Source organism: Gouania willdenowi, chromosome 8, assembly GCF_900634775.1.
Source record: "Gouania willdenowi chromosome 8, fGouWil2.1, whole genome shotgun sequence".
In the NCBI taxonomy this organism is placed as follows: Eukaryota; Metazoa; Chordata; class Actinopteri; order Blenniiformes; family Gobiesocidae; genus Gouania; species Gouania willdenowi.
The window spans coordinates 26,376,716-26,396,060 of record NC_041051.1 but is presented as its reverse complement, the minus strand read 5'-3'; the positions used below and the strand labels follow the sequence as shown (position 1 = coordinate 26,396,060).

Sequence of the window (19,345 nt, the reverse complement as noted above, 5' to 3'; positions counted from 1 at the left end):
CAAGTACCCCTTGTAGTGCCACGTACCCCCATTTGAGAAACACTGAACTAAATTATTAGGATATTTAGTCGACTAAATCTGTTACAGATATAGTTGACTAAAATATAAAGCATAAGAGTTGATGCATTTTTTTTTCATGGGATGGTAATATTTGTAAATACACACAGATGGATGTGACGTTTTTATTAGTCGACAATAATATGAATATTAAAAAAAAAATATATATATATATATATAGTCTAGTTATTGTCACTTAAAAATAAAAAAATTATATATATATTTCATTTAGTTGTAATATAATTTACACATTACAGATATTATGGTGACAAAAACTTCAATTCTTTAGAATTTAAATTAAAATAGACACATCCAAATTGTGTTAGTAGTCATGGTGCTGCAGCCTGTCAGGCTCTGTATATCTTTGCATTTTAAATATAATTCATACACATAATATTATGTAAATCCATGTATTATCATAGCTTGAAAAGCTCTTACTTTTAATCACAAACAGGTTAATCACTATACAAATTTCATGACCTGAGTTTAAAATGACACATTTTTGGTTAAATCAAGCTCATCTTCTGCTGCTGATTGTATTCAGGACTTTGTATTAACACACAAACACTAAAATATGATCAATTTTGTCCAAATCAATAGCACAAGTCATGGAGCCTCCATAGACAGACTGAACGTGTGCATTAGTTCGGCAGTGATTCGCAGTTGTTCCTTATTAACAGTGTTCTGACTGTTCTACAGGGAGGAGTGGACGTGGCTCCAGAGTCACGTTTACACTGCATGCAACGGCAGCGTTCAGAACCTGCTGAGCGGCGATGACGAGACCTCGATAGAGAGCAGCGGTCTGGTGGACTTTGTCAGGTCTCTGAGGGTTGCAGTCACACATCTGCTGTCGAAGCTCAACATCCCCCTCTACAGGGTAAAGAATGAGTCTGATTTACTCCTATAGCTATCCACATTGGGCGTGTTTGTGATGTAATCATTTTGAACATGTTGAGCTCAGACGTGATGGCTTCCCCTCTGACAGGCCTATCAGTACGGCGTCTACACCCGGGAGTTGCTGCAGTTTGGAGAGAAGCTGTCCATGCTGCTGCTGCTGCCTCCCAGTGAGGACTTCAGCTCCAGTTACTGGCCTCTGGTGGGCACCAAGGAGCAGGGTCTCACCATGCCTCTGCAGATCTTTGAGCTGGGTAAGGGGAGGGCTGGGATCAACAGTGAGTGATCAACATATAGAGGGTTTTCACGGCGCATTATCAACCGCGTCATCAACCCGGAAGTCGCCATTTTGGAGATAAGCAGCAGGTTTACAAACAGCACACACACAAGCAAATCACAAAATTTGAGAAGAAATGGTGAACTATTGGCGTGTTTTTGGCTGTACTAATCTGTGAGATCGTGAAAAACATGTGGAGTTTTATAGACTGCCAAAAGTTAGAACAAATCAGGGAGAACAATGTCTGCATTTTATAGTCAGCAGTGAGAGTTGTTTATGCAAACCCCGCGGCCCTCATCTCCCGTCTTCCATTTAAATCCAGCTTCAGGTAGTCCAGTTTGTTCTCCAGGGAGCGGACATTAGAACGCAGAATGGAAGGAAGCGGTGTTCTCTGAGGATTAGCTTTTAGCTGGGTTGCTAGCCCCGCTCCTGCTTCCAATCACAACGCTTACGTCTCCTCCGCTGACGGACACCACTGGTACAAGGCTCCGCTGCTTCCTAGGCCGCTGGATGTAGCCGGCGTAGCAATCCAAGGCTTGAGGTCCAGTGTAGTCACATCTAACGGACTATAACTGTTGGATTTACCTAAATCTAAGATTTCCTGGCGGTCGTATACTATTTTAGAGTAACTACGCTGCAGGTTCACTGTGAATTTTTTAGGACTGTTATCTGCATTATCTGAGCTATCTGCTGAAATATATCCATTGCTAACACAAGCCTCTACAGCTGCAACCGACCTCCAAACTTCTATAAGATTTAAGGTCAGGATATATTTGGATTCAGTTTGTGATTTCTTTTGGATCGTTTTATATGTTTTTCAGTCATTATGTGTATTTTGTTGTCTTTTTGTATAATTTCCTCTGATTTTGTGTGTGATTGTTGTTGTATGTGTATCTTTTGGGTTCATTTTGTGTGTTTTGGAGTAATTTTTTTGCGTTTACCTTGGGGGGGCCGCACCAAAATTTCACTTAAGGTCACAAGAGGCCCCCGAACTGCCAGTTGCCTATGCCTGCTGTACATTGTTAATTTTCTTTAGTGGTAAATTAGTGAAAGGTTTTTATCTTCAGCAGTACTTTCATATCCAGTGAAAGGCCCTGTTTTATTGTAATTCATCTCATGTTGATTTTATTTGTATTTTTTTATCCTCTCGGGATTTGAACAAACCAGTCGCCTTAAAGGCCTTTCCTGTATTCACACAACTTTATTTATTCATTTAATTATGAAACAAGTTGTGTTGACTCATATAAAACACTTCTAATAAAATGTGATGCATACAAGTAGTTATTTGGTTGTTTTTTTTGCTTTAGTTCACTTCTGGGCCTACGAGCAGAACTTTGTGTCCCTGTACTGCCAGGCCTGGGTCAGGCTGGAGCTGGACACTCATCTGGCCCAGCAGGCTCTGCGGGAGGCACTGGACACCAAGGAGGTGCAGGAGGCCAGAGAGCGGCTGAACCACATCACAGAGTTGTCCCACGTAAGACAAGAGAGCAGACACACATTCCCAGTTCTCACTGCTATATATGCCATTGTTTTCTTTTATTTATCGAGGAAAAATGCATATATACGTGCATACAGTATATACACACTATTACGTAATACTACTTGCAGAATTTATTTTGTTGAAAGACGATAAAAGAAAAAGGAAAGCAGAAATGTGTTATTAGAATTAGAACCAGAAGGTCGCTGGCTCAAGTCCCGGTGCGGACTAAAAAACTGAAGTTGTCCTGGTAGGTGCCCTTGAGCAAGGCACTGAACCCCAACACTGCTCTGGTGTGCTCCCTTCATTGTAAAAGCAGCCCCACTCTGACATCTCTCCATTAATGCATGTCCACAGGTCCTGTTAGTGCATGTGTGTGAGAAGCATGTCCCTAAAATAACTGTGTGATGTAATTTCCCTTCAGAGATTAATAAAGTATTTCAAATTCAAAAATTTCAAAAACTGAATTAGTTGGTCATTTACAAAAGGTTTAATTGTTTTTCTATCGCTTTTACTTTCATCGAGCTGGGCCAAATTTGATGCTCTAAAGGGCTGGATTTGGCCCACGGGCCTTGAGTTTTACACCTGTGCTCTAAGATAACACATAAATGTGATTTTTCTTTTGAGAGGATCCTGTTATGTTGTGTTTGTTTTGGTAGCGTCTCGAAGTAGTTTGGAGGGACGCCCGCTGGATTATGGACTGTCTGCAGTGTGTTCGGTCCAAGCAGTGGGTAGGCGCCGTGCCTTTGGGCCTGGTGATGGGCGGTGACCCCCCACCATGTCCTGATGGCGAGGAAGAGGAGGAGAGCCTTAGCACCAGGTTAACGTGGCCTTGGCGCCTACAAGCACAGAGAGCCATCACAGGTACGCTGACGATCAGTCTGTGTCAATGTTACATTAATATAAGAATATTTATTAGGGGTGTGCCATCTAAGGAACCTCACGATTTGATTAAATTATGATTCAGGGTGCTACAATTCAATTTTTCGACCATTATAACAATATTAATGATTATCACAATTTTTTGATGAATCTTTTTTTTTCCCTTATTCAGGGTTTCTTTTTTCCTCACTTTGAGGCTACTTCATACTTAGGTATATGTGTCAATTACCCATAAGTCCTCTTGTCGTGGGACGTTCCAATTAAAAAAAAATTGATGGCGGACAAACTCATAATAAACCCCGTTGGGAGCAAAAATGGCTTTTCAAGTGTAAGTAAGGTACAGATAATTTCATTTCAGTAATACAGTATGTGTGCATACATGAAATGGCTGATTAAATTTCGAATCTTTCATAGGGACAGATAAAATTACATTTAATTTTATTCAGTTGAGGGCAGAAAATGACAACATCCTGACTCAGTTGGATGTCCCAATTCCACCCTTTTTGCTCACTTGTTCCCTAACGCACTTTACATCCGAAGTGCACTTAAACCAAGTGTGCCCTTTGTGGCGTAGTGTGGGCATTGAGACGCAGCCAAAGAGTTAGCTACCGCCATCGGCATCTTTGCCTGTTCCGCTTCTTCAGTTCCGCGAGCAGCAGTCGTGTTCCTGTCATTTAGTTATAGAACATTTTCATGGCGCGTCATCAAATCGGAAATCGCCATATTGGAGGTACTCAGTAGGTAATTAAAGCAGATCCCGAATGTTGAAGTAAAGGAAATGGTGAATTATCGCTGTGTTTTTGCCTGTACCAATCGGTCAGACTGTGAAAAACATTTGAGTTTTATAGACTGCCATAGGTTATAACAAATCAGGGAGAACACTGTCCAAAGTTATCAGAGGAAAGGAGGAGCTTGTGGTTGGCGAAGCTAAACCAGGGTCTACGACGCAAAAATCTGGACAACATCCAAATTTGTTCGGCCCATTTCTTGTCAGGCAAGTGAATTGTTGATAGCAGTGGCTCTTAACAAAATTTCTAGTGTGATGATAAGCATAGAATTCATATCAAGCTACTGCATATGGCACTAATGACTTATTATAATCACATTTAATAGCCTGCTACAGTAGCAACACAGTTCTATGCTGTATTTATCATTGTATTGCAGGTAAAAGCTCTGACCTTTATCAAAATGATGACCCAGGTTGGGTTAGGGTTAAAACCAGGTAGTTGACAATGTCAGGATACGCAATAGACGGCAAACTCTCCGGGTCGTCGTTGATCCAAAGCGAGGGAGCTGACTCGTATGGATCTGCACCACTAATAAACCGTAACTTTTCCAAATATCGTGCATGCCCTTTCCTGCGGACCAAGTCCTTCTCTGTATGCCTTTGCATCTATAACGCATTTTGAGGAGTTTTTCTGTAATTTCGGACATTTATCCATCGCAGTGTTTACCTCCGAGTGCCTCCAATATGGCCGCGCATCCGGGTTACTGACCAGAATGTGACAACCCTCAATTATGAATCATCACGTGTCGAATCTATGAATCTACCAATCAATGTATTGGCACCCTATTATTCATTATTGAAGTTTGACAATCGCTAAATTAGCAATGTCTTGTTATTTGTTCAGAAACTTTCGTCAGCCAACCAAACATGGTCACAGCCGAGGTGACCACTCCAGCAGGCTTGCCAGTCGTTCCAGAAGAGGTGGAGTTGGTGGAGGGCGTGGCCAAGGGCGGCTACCCGGTGGACATCACAGCTCAGTCAACCGCCGACCTGACCAGCATCGGGCAGTCGGAGTTAGTGAGCGCCAGCGCTTTGATCGAGTCTGGCCTGGAGCCGGCCGCCGTCGCCCAGCTGGAGGTGGGCTATACGATCCTGGAGGCGGAGGCATCGCAGAGCAGGGAGCAGGAATTTTCCCCAAGCATCACTGAGGTGATCCGACCCATGGAGATGGCCGAGCTGGTGGACATCTTGCCTACACTGAGTCTCATCGAGGAGGAGAACCCGACCAGCCCGACCGTGCCGTCTGTGATGGACATGCTGGAGAGTTTCGGGCTGGGCATCGGAGAGAACAACCGCTTTGATTTGGGGAACGCAGAGATAACGGGCAGAAATCAGTGTCTGATGAACGGTGATGTCACAGCGTTACAGGAGGAGGACATGGGACCTTCTCATGTTGCTGTGGACTCAGAATATCAGCAAGTTTCCTGTAGTGGAGCCGGGTTTCCTGTGAGATTTAAGGTGGAATGGGACAATCCCTCCAACGGCTCGTCCTGATATCGGCCCTGCCTTCAGATGAGCATTTCACTGTAAAAGCATCACATGGGTGTAGCACACTTCATCTGTAAAGGAACAATGTGTACGTACAGAGGTATCTGTAATGTAATGTATCATATAGTGCATTCAACACTGAGCAGCCATAACATTATGTACTGACGAGGAGCATCAAGTAAACATTTTCTCCTTCAGCTGATGTGCTCAGGCAGCAAATTTGGAAACATAGCTTTTTATGGAGACTACCAGACTTCTTCTGTCCAAGGTGGACAATCTGATGTATCATATTAGAGAAAAAAAACTCCAAGTTTAGGGCTTTACTTTTACTGTATATATCACTCTTTCATTGGCTTCAGACGATAAACTTCTGCAACAGTTTTCTCCAGTGTAGACAAGATTACACAACAGATCAAACAACAAAGATAGTACATCTGCAGATGGAACAGGTTGAACTATAGCATTGTCTGAACTCATGTAGCATTATCAGTGTATGTAGCAGAACGCAGGAAGGAAATTGGTTACACCGACTTGTTTCCGGGGCGTTTGGTTTTTGTTGTCAGATAAATAAAGTTATTTGGGGTTTTTTCTTCATTAATCAGAGGTTCACTAAGACCTTTTCCTCTATAACTTTTCTGTTTCTTTAGAAATTGAAATCAAAGCCATATTAAGAACTTCAAAACACTAAACAGGCTGTTTGATCTTCTACTTTTGCTGTTTTATTTAATTTGTGTCACATCATATCGGATAAATGACTAATTCGAGTATTTTAGCTTTTCTGTGGAGTTCGGTTATAGTGCATTTCTCATAAAAAGCATGAAACCGCTCAAATAGTCCTGATGAGTTTTTTTCTTGTTTTTAAATGTTTCAATTTTCTATTACATTTACTATGTAATCAGTTAGTGAGTCATGTTATGGTTAAATTATATTTTTACGACCTGACAGACAATGAGCCACTATGAGGTTTTGGGGAACAGGATGTTTGCAACCAACAAATCTGCAGCAAATGAGGAACCAGAGGAACATTTTCAGCTTGAGAAATAATGACAATTGTTGAAATACAACAGCCATAATGTGTTATATGAGTAATGTTGTGGGTTTAAGCCCTGGTACATGTGATGTCTCTGTGTAGCTCAGCAATGGGTAACTTGAGGTCACAATGAGGGCCACAAAAATAATTGTCTGATCTAAGGGCCACAATATCAGAATGGCAGGTCAGGATTAGAATAATGTCCATTTAAGGTGTATTTTTGTTGTCATTTTGTCTATTTTTTTTCTCATTTTGTGTTTTTTTGTTGTTGTGTTGTTATGATATAAGTAATTTAGTATATTTTGTGGTCATTTTGTAGTTTAAAGTAATTTTTGTTCTTGTTTAGTTTATTTTTCGGTTATTTTTGTGTCATCTTGTGTTTTTGTCGTTCTTTGGTGCAATTTTTTGTAATTTTCCATGTTTCTTTGAGTAATTTGTGTGTATGAATTTTGAGTCGTTTTGTGCCGTTAGCTTTGGGGCCGCACTAAATTTAAGAGAGGGCCGCCTGTGGCCCCCGGACCGACCTGTGCCAAGATATGTAAAGCATGATCTCTAGATGTCTTCTGCCCTCTAGAGGCTATATTATAAAAGTACACCTCATCTCGTTACTGGTAACCTTCACTTTCTGTGGGTGATGTGACCGATTTTGATTAGTTATGAGATGGAAAGCAGTGCTGATGATGATGATTTTATGAATGAATTCGTATTTATATTGTAGATTTCATCGTTTGTTACCGTTACGTAATAAAGGACGTCAGTGCACACCTTCACTTTATTTGCTGCATCACTGCTGCAGCATCCTGGGCTTTGTTGGAGATCAGAGCAGGACATTATGGAACCAGAGGACGTTTAAATCTAAGAAAAACCATCATTCAGCAGAATTAAAGAGTGGAGTCATCATTTCTCTGCGGAATGTGTGAAAGTGCAGAGTCATATGAAGGTACGTTATCATTCAATAAATGGTTAAATCTACACAGTTAGCATTTTTCTACTCACATAAATAGACATGTTTAAAACACAATTTAAAAAAACATAAATAACATTTTTTTTAATCAATTCTAGCCATTTTTATAGTTTTTTTAATTTTTTTTTAATTTACAGTATTGTTGTTTCCATCTGCCTTGTCCATATATTATTAATATGACCTTAAGACAAACATCATATGAGCATATTTGTTTTCTGTCTCCACTATGAATCTTTTATTTTATCATATGAAGGAGTGCTGTGGTATCAGGCACCACAAGATGTTGTCTACATAACCTTTAAGACATGAACGTTTAGAGGTGTGGTTTCTAATGGGGACATTTGGTTTTTTAAACTTTTACTAAATCTAAGGATTATTAAAGGGAACAATAAAGGGTTCAGCCCAGTGTTTTTTAACCTTGGGGCCTGGAATTTAAATGTGATCGCCTGAAATGTGTGGTAATTGATGAACAAAAACAAAACAATAATTAATTATTAAAAACTTGTTCCTAATTAATAATTGCTCTTTAAAAAAAAAATTCAAAACAAAACGATCTTAAACAACTGTATCATTTTGCTTTCTAAAATATAAGAATACATAAAATATAAAATACAGTATAAAATAATCTGAGGTGAAATCTGTCAGTAATCCTGACAACACCGTTTAATAAACGTTTTGCATATTTTTTTATTATTTTGTGTATTTTTGTGGTCATTTTGTACATTTTTTCTTCACAAAGCTGCTAATGCCATCAGAAGCAGTGGGTGCATTAGCCGATGGTATAGCAACTTATTGCTCAAATCTGGAAACCTGGTTTTAAAGTGCTGTTCGCTAAATTATGACACCTTTGGAGCTATTTTGGCATTTTTTGGGTTAGATGGAGGGATCTAGGGGGTCAGATAGGGTTAGGATAACAGGGTTAGGGCAGGGGTCTGCAACCTTTACTCTCAAAGGAGCCATTTTGCCTCATCTCACCTGGATTAAAGTCCTTCTGGAGCCGAAAATAATACCTTTTTAATGAAGACAACATAGTGTATAAAATTCTATACAGTTAATTTTTTATCAGATAATGTTATGTAAAAAATATATTTTTTAGACAATGTATTTGAAGGGTTACAAAAAATAACCTGAATTTGACACATAATGTCAGTCAACACATGCTAATTGCTAATTTCTTGCTGCATATCAAGCATACATATTTAGCCGCCATGTTGGCATTTAAATAAATCTGTCCCCAACACAATTAAAATGTATATTTTCTTCCAGAATAGTGTTTTAGTTGGTTTAGTTATCTTACCTGGGATTTAAAACTTAAGGTGCAGGGACGGTTAATGGTCTGTAGTTGTTTCAGGAGGTGAAAGGTGGCAAAGTTATTGCACAATGTGATTTATTTTTAGGTTGACAACTTGTTATATCGTGATTTTAGTTGATGTCAAAATCAATAATCATTCATACCCTCTGTAAGAAATTATATATTTATTTCAATAGTTTTAAAAGCTATAAGGAGCCATTGCAAAAGAGTCAAAGAGCCACATGAGGCTCCAGAGCCGCAGGTTGCAGACCCCTGGGTTAGGGTAACTTCACTTAATGATAGACTTCATGTGTCATGTTATAATAATGAAAGCATAATTTCAGCCTCTACAACTTAAAGTAAAGTGTTTCCAAAAATTGTGATTGACCCCAACCCTGCTGATAATATTGTTTCTATTTATTTGGGACAGCGTCCTCCTCTCCTGCAGCAAAGGCTGAACCCCTGAGAATGGTTCTACTGGGTAGAACTGGGACAGGCCGGAGCTCCTCTGGGAACACCATCCTGGGCCGCTCGGCCTTCTGGGTAGAATCATCTCCCTGCTCCGTCACCACACGGTGCCAAAGACAGAGTGGGACAGTGGCAGGGAGGAGCATCTCCATCGTGGACACTCCAGGATTCTTCCACACAGAGATGTCTCCTCAAGAGGTTCTGTCTGAGGTGGGACAGTGTGTCCGTCTGTACCCCCCTGGTCCTCATGTCTTCTTAGTCACTCTGCAGACTGCTCGCTTCACCCAACAGGAGAGAGAGACTCTAAAGTGGATCAGAGCTTTGTTTGGACCAGAGGTGTCCAGGTTCACCATGGTTCTGTTCACCTGTGGTGACCGACTGATGGACAAACCCATTGAAGACTTCCTGCAGGAAAGTTCAGAGCTGTTTGAGTTTGTGTCCAGCTGTGATGGACGCTACCACGTCTTTGAAAACACCAGCCACGACAAAAAGACCCAAGAGCAAGTTCAGAAACTTCTAGAGAAGGTGGACATGATCGTGGCTGACAATGGAGGTAGTTGTTACAACAACGTGATGTTCAAAAGAGCCGAGGGTGCTTTGATGGAAGCACAGGAGAGGATTCTGGGAAGTGAAGATAAGACGGAGCAGGTTTTAGATTCAGAGAAGAGGAGTAGAACGGAAGACGAGGAGGAGGATAGACGAAGAAGAGCAGAGAGGCTGTTCTGGTGTGAGCTGCTGAGCGCTGTGGGGAAAGGGGCTGTGGAGGGAGCGGGGATCGTTGGGAAGGACAAGGAGGGCAAAGGGAAAGCTGTGAGGAAGGTGAAGGTGGTGGAGAAGGCAGCAGCTCTGGTAGCATCGCCGCTCTCCATCAGCTCAGCTGCTAAGGTGGTGGGAGGAGCCGTCAGGGAGGGAAGTAAAGTGCTGTACAAGCACAAAAACACTTGGTTTCACTGAGAGGCTCAATTCTAGTGATGGGCAGTAACGCGTTACTGTAATCTGATTACTTTCCCCAATTAACAAGTAAAAGGAGGGGATAATAATTGAAGAAACAATAATTAGATTACAGTTGCAGTTATGTTGCCGCGTTACTAAATGAAACTGTCTCACTACTGTTTGTTGGGCATCTCGCTTTTTATAGCGCATTTTAACCCAGTCTCAAGCCAATGACGTAAGCGGTGCGACATTATTGGTAAAAAAACGCACACGAAAATGGAGCGTGAGAGAGAACACAACGCATCATGGAAGTACCAACATTACTTTGAATTTGACTCCGTAAAAGACGACAAAAACATTAGCTGTGCACTCTGCATGAGAAGAAACACGGAAGAATTCCACCTCAAACCTAGCAAGCTGGCACAGGAATGTAGAAAGCCCCAGACGCTGCTGCTGCTACATCACCCTAGCCTAGCGATAAGCTACACAAAGTAGGTACGGTAATGCCGCCATTTCCGCTCACGTCCTTGGCTTGAAAGAAACCGAGCCAATCAGAAAGAACGTCATATCTCATGTGCCAACACTGTCAAAACAAACATGGCGCCCGCCACGGAGAAGTCCTTCAGAGCTGCGTTCTGCTCTGTTTTAAAAAGACCTGGATGTATCGTTGAAACCACAACAAAGAGCAGGCTAAAACCGTAAGTCTGTAGCATACTACACGCCATTTCCCTCTGCCGGCTCCGTTTAGTTTAAGGCCGTCACGTCTGCTCTTTGTTAGATTGGTTACTCTGCACGTGTTTGTCCCGCCCTGCTCAGTGCCCAAGAACTCTAACACCTGGTGAGTGCTTCCACACTAATTGACATTGAAGAAAGTGTCTATTTGTACGGTTGCCGTACGGACAGCCGCTGGTGCTATTGGTACGGTTACCGAAGTACAAGTATGTAGCGTCTAGGGCACATGTGTCAAACTCCAGTCCTCGAGGGCCGGATTCCTGAGACTTTCAGATGTGTCCCTACTCAAACACTCCTGGTGGAGACCAGTGTGTTGTGATCAAGCTCTGCAGAAGCATGATACCGAGCCATTCATTTGATTCAGGTGTGTTGGAGCAGGGACACAACTAAAAGTCTGAGGAATCCGACCCTCGAGGACTGGAGTTCGACACCCCTGGTCTAGGGTTATGGTTAGGTTATCACCCAATATCGCAACAATTTTTAGGGTTAGGGTAAGGATTAGTTTTAGTCACGCAACCTAAACTGGCCAATGACCGACCTATCACGTGACCTAAACTGGCCAAATACTGCGATAGAATGTCTGTATATTGATACGGCAACTGTACGGATAGCCACTGCCAATATTAAATAGTACAAGGAGATTAGGATGAATTCTATGCTAATATCATCCCATTCCACTCTCCCCATACTCTGACCTATAAAGTTATTTGTACATCGTTCAATGAAAATCAAATATTTTTGAGTTGATTTAAATGTAACAAAACCATGTATTGCTACTGTAATATGAGTAATAACATTATAATTATGGTATTAGCTCACAATACAATACAAAGAGACTTTAAGAAATGTAGCTTGCTTTTCACATTAGATTTGTGCTTATAATATAAAAATAAAAATAACTTTTTGCTGTGATGTGTTTAATTGGGTGTTGGTGCATATTTCAGACTTGCAGAGCAGCAGTAAGAAAACAACCACACCTTTGAGTTAAGAAAATCCATTCTATAATAAAAAAGATTTTAAAAACCTACACAATTCAATTCCCCTTTGTTAAGACACACATATTAGTCTGTTACATATACAGATATATATAAAAATCTTTCAGCTCAGGAAAGTCCATTTTATTTTAGCAAAGACTATAAACTTTGTTGCTATTTTCCAGTTTAGATTTTGATTTCAATGAAATGACAACAATTAGCCCTTTTTATTCCCCTTAAGAAATACAATAAAATACAAAAAGTGACACACTTCAGGAAACTAGATTGCATTCAGAGTAAAAACAATAATTCCTAAAGTTTTTTTGTTTTGTTTTTGCATTTCAAAACAAAAGTGTAGTATAAAACCTCTCATTGACAGTTGGCTAAGCTGCAACTTAAAACTTATTATTTGAAATGACCAAACAGATTACAGGCTCTACGGGTCCTTTCGACACGATGCTTCATGTGCAACACAAACAAAAGACGTGTATCATGCTTGGGAGTGTCGGTGAAATTTCATTGGGCAAGCCAGTTGTGCAAATATGTAGGAGTCACACACACCCAAGGACACACACGAACACATACACAACCACGCACACAGTTAGAATACTCATGAAAAAGAAGCATTTAGAGTTACTTGGTTCGATTAATTTAGCAAATCACCAAGAGGTTTGACACCTGAAAGTATTCAGTAAACTATGCAGAGATGATACAAAATATAAAATAAAGTCGGCCAAAAAGGAAGTTATTAAGTGAAGTGGAGGCACCACTGACAGCTCTGTGGGATCTAAGATCATGTAAAGGAAAGGAGTGATTTTTCTGGAAATCTTTACAGTTCACAACAGTAAATTATGCCATCCAAGGCATCTGCATAGTACCAGGTACGACAAAGTTGTTCGCCTGAATTTAGGCTCCACACACACACACACACACACACCAGAAACACTTCCTCAGCGCCACTATTGGTGTTCCCAAACATAGAAAACCCAACACAAACATAGAAAAGACATCTCCACACGCAACATTCATGCTCACTCCCAGTCCTGATCAGACAGAAATGTTTGGTCTACACGATGATGTTTGAACATCAGTTCCAAGGCGGTGATTGTAGTTATCGACTCGTGTCCCGATGCTGGTTTATACTGGGATGGGCAGGGTCATCTTCTCTCGTCCTCGAAGCACTGCAAAGGACAACGTAGCAAACAGTCCATAAAACCCTTCAAAGTGCAGGTTTTCAGCTAAAAAGAAAAGCATTCCTAAATGTCAGAAATAAAGGTTAAATAAATCTGGAAAGTTTTCTGCACCTTTTGAAAGTGATGTCAAGAAGGCAAACAATTATATATTCTTTTAAGAAATATATTCAGCGTTTAAGCTAACAACTCACAATTTAGGATTCTATAAAAGTATTTATTGTTTTGAATATAATAAGCAGGGCTATGGATCAGTACTGGTCCGTGGACTGTTTCGGACTCGGCTGTATTTTATTTTGAAAAACTACTACTACTGCTCCCCAGGGATGGGTTAAATTGCAGAGGACGAATTTCAATATAAATGTGTAACAACATATATACATAACGAATAAAGGCTTAAAGCCCCAGTTTAATTTTAATTTAATTTAATTTTTGCAGTTGTCACTTATTCACCTGACTTTGCTTGATAATACTCCCAATAGCTGGACCTTCAGAGACGGCGTGGGAAGCGCGAGAAATATGTGCCCAAAATATTTTTTAAAAGTGTTAATTTTCCCACAAAAAAATACATTTTGGGGCAGAATTTTGATGGCAAACAAGGAGCTAGCATGCTAGTTAGCTATTCGCTAACCCAGTTAAATCGTCCACTTATTCATGATACTTGAATTTCTAAAAAAGACTTTTCAAAACAAAAAGGTTTACCCTAATCTTGACAATATTTGACTTTCTAGGATAGACATTCAAACACATGATATGTTACTGGAAAATCCTCTTTGGAAATTAGCTGGTTAGCTTAAAAATTATGATTGTAGTCGCGTAACTAATACCAATTGTGACTAATGTCATCACTGAGGAAACCATGGAAACCATGTAATGCCTTTGAATCACAGACGAAATCTCATTTCATGAGCTGACCTTTGGTGACGTAAAGGTAGAAGAAGTCGCAGTAGAAGATGGTCTGCACCACGCCCGACACCACGGCGATCTGATCCACGAAGTCCTCCGTGTGGTAGCGCCACACCCAGTTAGCGATGTAGAGAGCTCGGTAGAGGCCCAGAAAGAACAGGTAGTGGGTGGTTATAGACTCCGCCTCCCCCGTCTTGGTGATCATGAAGAGCTGTGGCATTATAGCCACGGACTCCAGGAATATAGAGAACGTCCACAGAATCTGGTTTGGAACCGAGAAAAGGGTTAAGAAATGCTAACATTGTACAGTAGGGCAAAAATGTACTGTAGGAAATAACGATGTGTGATTTTTTAAAAATTTATTTGTAAATTATTGCGTAAAATAAGTGTTTGGCACCTACAAACCAGCAATAATTCTGGCTCTCACAGACCTGCTACTTCTTCAAGAACCTCTTCTATCCTGCACTCGTTATCTGTACTATTGGCACCTGTTTGAACTCGTTATCTTTATTAAAGATATAAAAGACGCCTGTAAATCTCGATCATTTCAATTCAAATGAAGCCTGACTGCAAAATCAATTCTGGGTTAAATTTGATGATCCAGATGCCACGCAGGCACATTTACAAACAAACAGCTGCACAATATGTGCCACTTTAGGCTTTTTCTCCTATAAGGGACAGCACGTGTGAGTGAGTTCTGTAGTGTGGCTTGTTTAGGGGAAGGTCTGTGTTAGAACCCACTCAGAAATCCATTAAACTGTGCTTTTTATGCTGTTCTGAGAAGTAGTGAAAGCAGCAACTCCTAAAACAAGTGCTTTAAAACAAAACAAGCTATATATATATATATATATATATATAGGCAATATTGTAATTTTTCATATCCCCAAAATAGAAAACTTGATATATGTTGAATCTCGATATATCGCCCAGCTCTACTGTCCCCAGCCCTTCTGAAACTATGAGCTACTGAATAGTCTGAAGGGCTACCAGTTAGAAAAGCACTTCTTAAATACTAAAACTTCATGGTTTCAACTTAATTAGATGCTAAGCTAGGCTAGCAGGAACTTAAAAAAGTATGAAATAGTTCCAACATTTTTTTTCTTTTTAATAATGTTATGGTTTCATTTATTCAGACAGCGGTTTTTCCACATCACAGTGATCAGCAGATGCCTCTAAAGAAGACTGGCAGTTGACAGTCGAAACATGTAAGGAGATCAAAGCAAATGTGCTGAAAAACAGTTGTCTGAATAAAGGAAACCACGACATTAAAGTCAGGAAATGTTGAGGTTTCAACATGAAACACTTTATTTCTCCTAATTTATGCAATTGTTTCATGTTCATAACATTTTATTGAAAATCCAATTTGCGTTTTTAAATATATATGTTATATATACATATATATTATATTATATATAACATACTATTGACCATACACCAGATCTGCAACACCTAAAAACATTTGTCCCAATGTTTCAGTGAAAATAAACATTTAAAGATGGTTAATTTAATACAAAAACTTTATCAGCAGCATTAAACTACATCTCACATGTATTTATCTTTGTGCGTTTCAATCCTGGAAAGTAAATCAGATTTTAGATGGAGCTCATTGTTGATTAGAGCTCCCGAGGGCCCCTCACATGGTCCATGTGGGCTACCTGGGGCCCACGGGCACCGTGTTGGTGACCCCTGGTCTACACCTTCATAGTCAGACTCTAACCTCCACCATGACCCAGACCAGAGAGCTGTCTAAGGACACCTGGGACAAACTTGTACACCTGCCAAATACTTTTCTGGCCCACTGTATATTAATATTTTTTTCTAAAACAGGTTTTTTATTGGCTAACCTCTAGCGGGGTGAAAGCGTAGTTCTCCAGGAAGGATAAGCCGATGACGGGGATCAACAGGAACTCTACGCGGAAGGAGTCGTTCTCTGAGTCAAAGGTGTTTCTGAAGCGTACGTAGATCAGGTAGATGGTGATGTAGGACAAACCCAGGAACACAACCTGAGAGCACACGGACATCAGAAGTCCATCTTTCTCTTTCTCTGCTGGTCACATCCACGTTCCCATTCCCTAAACTTACCTTCATGACTGTGTTGTAGAGAGATATGAAGACCATGAATAAGTCGAGGTATCTGGTGGTGAACACGAGTGCAAACAGCACCTGAGACTTCCCGGAGATTCCTACAGACAGAAACAGGCAGTTATAGGTACGATTTATAGACTTTGATCTCCACAGGTGTCATTTCCAAGGGTTTGTCATCAAAGCTGCAACAGAAGAAGGAACAAGACTATTAAAGTGGTCATAATTATATGGCTGATCTCTGGTTGGAGGTTTTGAGCTTATAATACATAAATAATAGATGATTAAAATACGTTTAACGTATCCATAGACACCAGGGATTAGGAGTGTGACAATATCTCGATACGGCGATATACTGCGATATTTTTTTTTAGCACAATCGATTATCGATATGCTCACGCTAAGTATCGATTTTAAAAATTATAATAATAATTATATATATATATATATATATATAGATATATATTCAAACCTTTTATGCTTTTTCACTAAAATGTGCAGGTAGGTCTTCATAAAAATGTTGTCGCTGTTTGTTGAAGGAACCAATATATTGTTTACTGGAATATTGCACTATAATGGTGTCACTGGTAAGAAAAACCCTATTTTTTGTTTACAGAAAGCACTATTGGAGATACTTATTCATTTACATTGGTATGTTGACACTTATAATGACAGGTCGGTATGGCCAATAATCTTTTTTTTCTTTCTTGTTATGTCATAGATTATCGTGGATCGATTTCTGACCTACATATCGATAATCGCAGTATCGTCATGTCGTGAGATAATCGTTATCGTGAGCTTTGAATCGTGAGGTACCCAGAGGTTCCCACCCCTACTAGGAATACAACTTTTTCACTTCCGATATGATACCAATATTGCAGCCTTGCGTATCGGCCGATTCCGATACGATATCAGCACAAATTATACATACTTTGACAGAAGTGCTCTATCGGTGAGCTTATATTGGTGATTTTAGATGCAGTCTGATAAAATCCGATATTCGTTTTCTGATTGATATCGGACCGATATCAATATCGGATAGGGACACCTCTGGTACGACCCTGATAAACGGGAATAAGCGGGTATGAAGATGGATGGATGGATGGATGGATGGACACCTCTAATAGCCACGGGCTTAAATTTAAGTTATGGTGCTAAACGTTTATATCAGGTGTGTCCAACAACTATCGGTGTAGGAAATCAGAGAGCAAGTCAATAATAAGATGGTGTATTTAATAATAAATACAGTACATTCCCTGTAAACTTTACGAGAGACGTGATGTGGCACTGACAGGCCAGATTTGGCCCCCGGGCCTTATATTTGAGACTGTGCAGTTTCACTGAGCTCAAAATCGTTTAACATCCTGAGAATCACAGAATGAGAGATCTACTGTAAAAGCATTGGAATCTAGTGTTGACTGGCGTGTGTGTGTGTGTGTGTGTGTGTGTGTGTGTGTGTGTGTGTGTGTGTGTGTGTGTGTGTGGAGCATAGACTGTAAAAATAAGTGGAGGCATTGCCACGTAGCTGACCGCCCAGCAGAGAAATCAAAGTAAAACTTTATCAGCTGCGTGTGGGATGTGCACGCGCGGACACAGCAGGAGGGGGGACTCACGTGCAGTGACACTCACCCGCACAGGATCTAGACTTAGATATCTTCAGGATGAGGATGATGATGGCCACCAAGTGGGACAGGTCACCGGCCAAACGGAAGACGTTCATCCTGCTTGTGTTCCGACCACGACAACAAGAAACAACACACACGGTACAACACAAAACAACAATAATAACAACAACAGGTCAGAAGGGAGCCCACGCGGTGTGTGCGCTGTAGCCCGACTCACACACACACACACACACACTGAGCCCAACGACACTCCTGACGAGGTGACGTGGCTGACAGCTTCAAACACACACCTCCGCATCCTTAGCCAGTTCCGGTTTTTCAAAATAAAACACCGTACTCACGGATTGGAAGCTACTACAAGTTTATTTTGATGATTATCATCTTTATCTTTTAAACGTACTTATTTGAATGAGAAATGTATAAAATGTGGAACAAAATTATTTTTAAGAAAGCAACAATTAATCGTAGCTGATTAAAAACAATGTATTAAACCTTTGTGTGTGTATGTAATGTGCATTTGTAAATGTATGTATAAAACACTTTAAGAATAGAGTTTATCATCAGTATATGCTAGAAACAATTATAGCAGTAAAAAATAACAGAATAACTGAGCATGAAAAAAAATGGAATGTCTGCTTACTTGAGTTAGAGATATACTGAAGTTATTAGGTGTTCTTTCTTAAAGGCGTGCCATTTGTTATGTTATAAATGTTTTGCTAACTGTGTTGTATTTGGTTTATTGATTTTTGATTAGTACTAGTGCAGTGCCCGTAGGAAGTATGTATCGCTATAGAAAAGTAGGAGGTTTAATATTTAGCACTGTAATATAGGCTAGCATACATCTGCAGCTTGCTGAGAGAGAGTGTGTGTGTGTGTAGCTAGTCAACTAAATGACCTGTGCAGAGCATAACATTTAGCACTGTAATATTGGCTACATATATAATGTAAGCCTTTTTTAATTTTATTGTTTATTATTATTATTACTAACCTTAGTTACAAACGTTGCTCACTGAGGACACCTGCTGGTCAATATTTACAGTTTTTTTTAAAACAAATTTTACACTCATTTTGAATTTTAAAGATAATTTATAAGAATGATGGTAAAAATATTCTTTTTTATTAGTAGTAGTTAGAGATAACAGTATCTTAATTGATTTTCCCTAATGTAAATTCAATATTAATAACTTATTCAATAACCCCTTGAGTGATCAGAGAAAAATCCGAGGGTTACATTGAGATAGGACATATTGTTTGTTCTACAGACATAAAATAATCATTTAAGGTGGAA

The 19,345-nt window shown here is 40.0% G+C and overlaps 3 protein-coding genes across 3 annotated transcripts in view; 2 read left to right on the top strand and 1 right to left on the bottom strand.

The window, feature by feature from the left end:
- LOC114468731 (ankyrin repeat and fibronectin type-III domain-containing protein 1) overlaps positions 1–7,196 on the top strand; it is a 29,867-nt gene extending 22,671 nt beyond the window's left edge. Inside the window, exons 15-19 of the mRNA XM_028455782.1 lie at positions 757–934; positions 1,043–1,205; positions 2,536–2,702; positions 3,365–3,569; positions 5,219–7,196. Coding sequence (XP_028311583.1) covers positions 757–934; positions 1,043–1,205; positions 2,536–2,702; positions 3,365–3,569; positions 5,219–5,868 — 1,363 coding nt within the window. The 3' untranslated portion in view covers positions 5,869–7,196. The remainder of the gene's footprint in view (positions 1–756; positions 935–1,042; positions 1,206–2,535; positions 2,703–3,364; positions 3,570–5,218) is intronic.
- A 52-nt stretch (positions 7,197–7,248) lies between these two features.
- On the top strand, positions 7,249–11,489 carry LOC114468474 (GTPase IMAP family member 4). The gene is made up of 2 exons (XM_028455396.1): positions 7,249–7,832; positions 9,578–11,489. Exons 1-2 carry the CDS (start codon positions 7,805–7,807, stop codon positions 10,567–10,569), a joined length of 1,020 nt encoding a protein of 339 aa, XP_028311197.1. The 5' UTR covers positions 7,249–7,804; the 3' UTR covers positions 10,570–11,489.
- Positions 11,490–12,383: 894 nt separating this feature from the next.
- On the bottom strand, positions 12,384–18,341 carry kdelr3 (KDEL endoplasmic reticulum protein retention receptor 3). Its single transcript, XM_028456232.1, has 5 exons — positions 18,062–18,341; positions 16,433–16,533; positions 16,195–16,353; positions 14,360–14,612; positions 12,384–13,435 (listed from the first exon to the last, which is right to left on the bottom strand). The coding sequence occupies exons 1-5, from the start codon at positions 18,150–18,152 to the stop codon at positions 13,392–13,394; spliced, it is 648 nt and encodes a 215-aa protein (XP_028312033.1). The 5' UTR covers positions 18,153–18,341; the 3' UTR covers positions 12,384–13,391.
- Positions 18,342–19,345: the final 1,004 nt, after the last annotated feature.

Coding starts and splice junctions, on each gene's coding strand:
- LOC114468474 (XM_028455396.1), top strand. CDS start 7,805: ATGTGTGAAAGTGCAGAGTCATATGAAG. Junction 7,833..9,577: donor AAGTGCAGAGTCATATGAAG/GTACGTTATCAT, acceptor TATTTGGGACAG/CGTCCTCCTCTCCTGCAGCA.
- kdelr3 (XM_028456232.1), bottom strand. CDS start 18,152: ATGAACGTCTTCCGTTTGGCCGGTGACCTGTCCCACTTGGTGGCCATC. Junction 16,534..18,061: donor TAAGTCTAGATCCTGTGCGG/GTGAGTGTCACT, acceptor TTCTGTCTGTAG/GAATCTCCGGGAAGTCTCAG. Junction 16,354..16,432: donor TCTACAACACAGTCATGAAG/GTAAGTTTAGGG, acceptor GTGTGCTCTCAG/GTTGTGTTCCTGGGTTTGTC.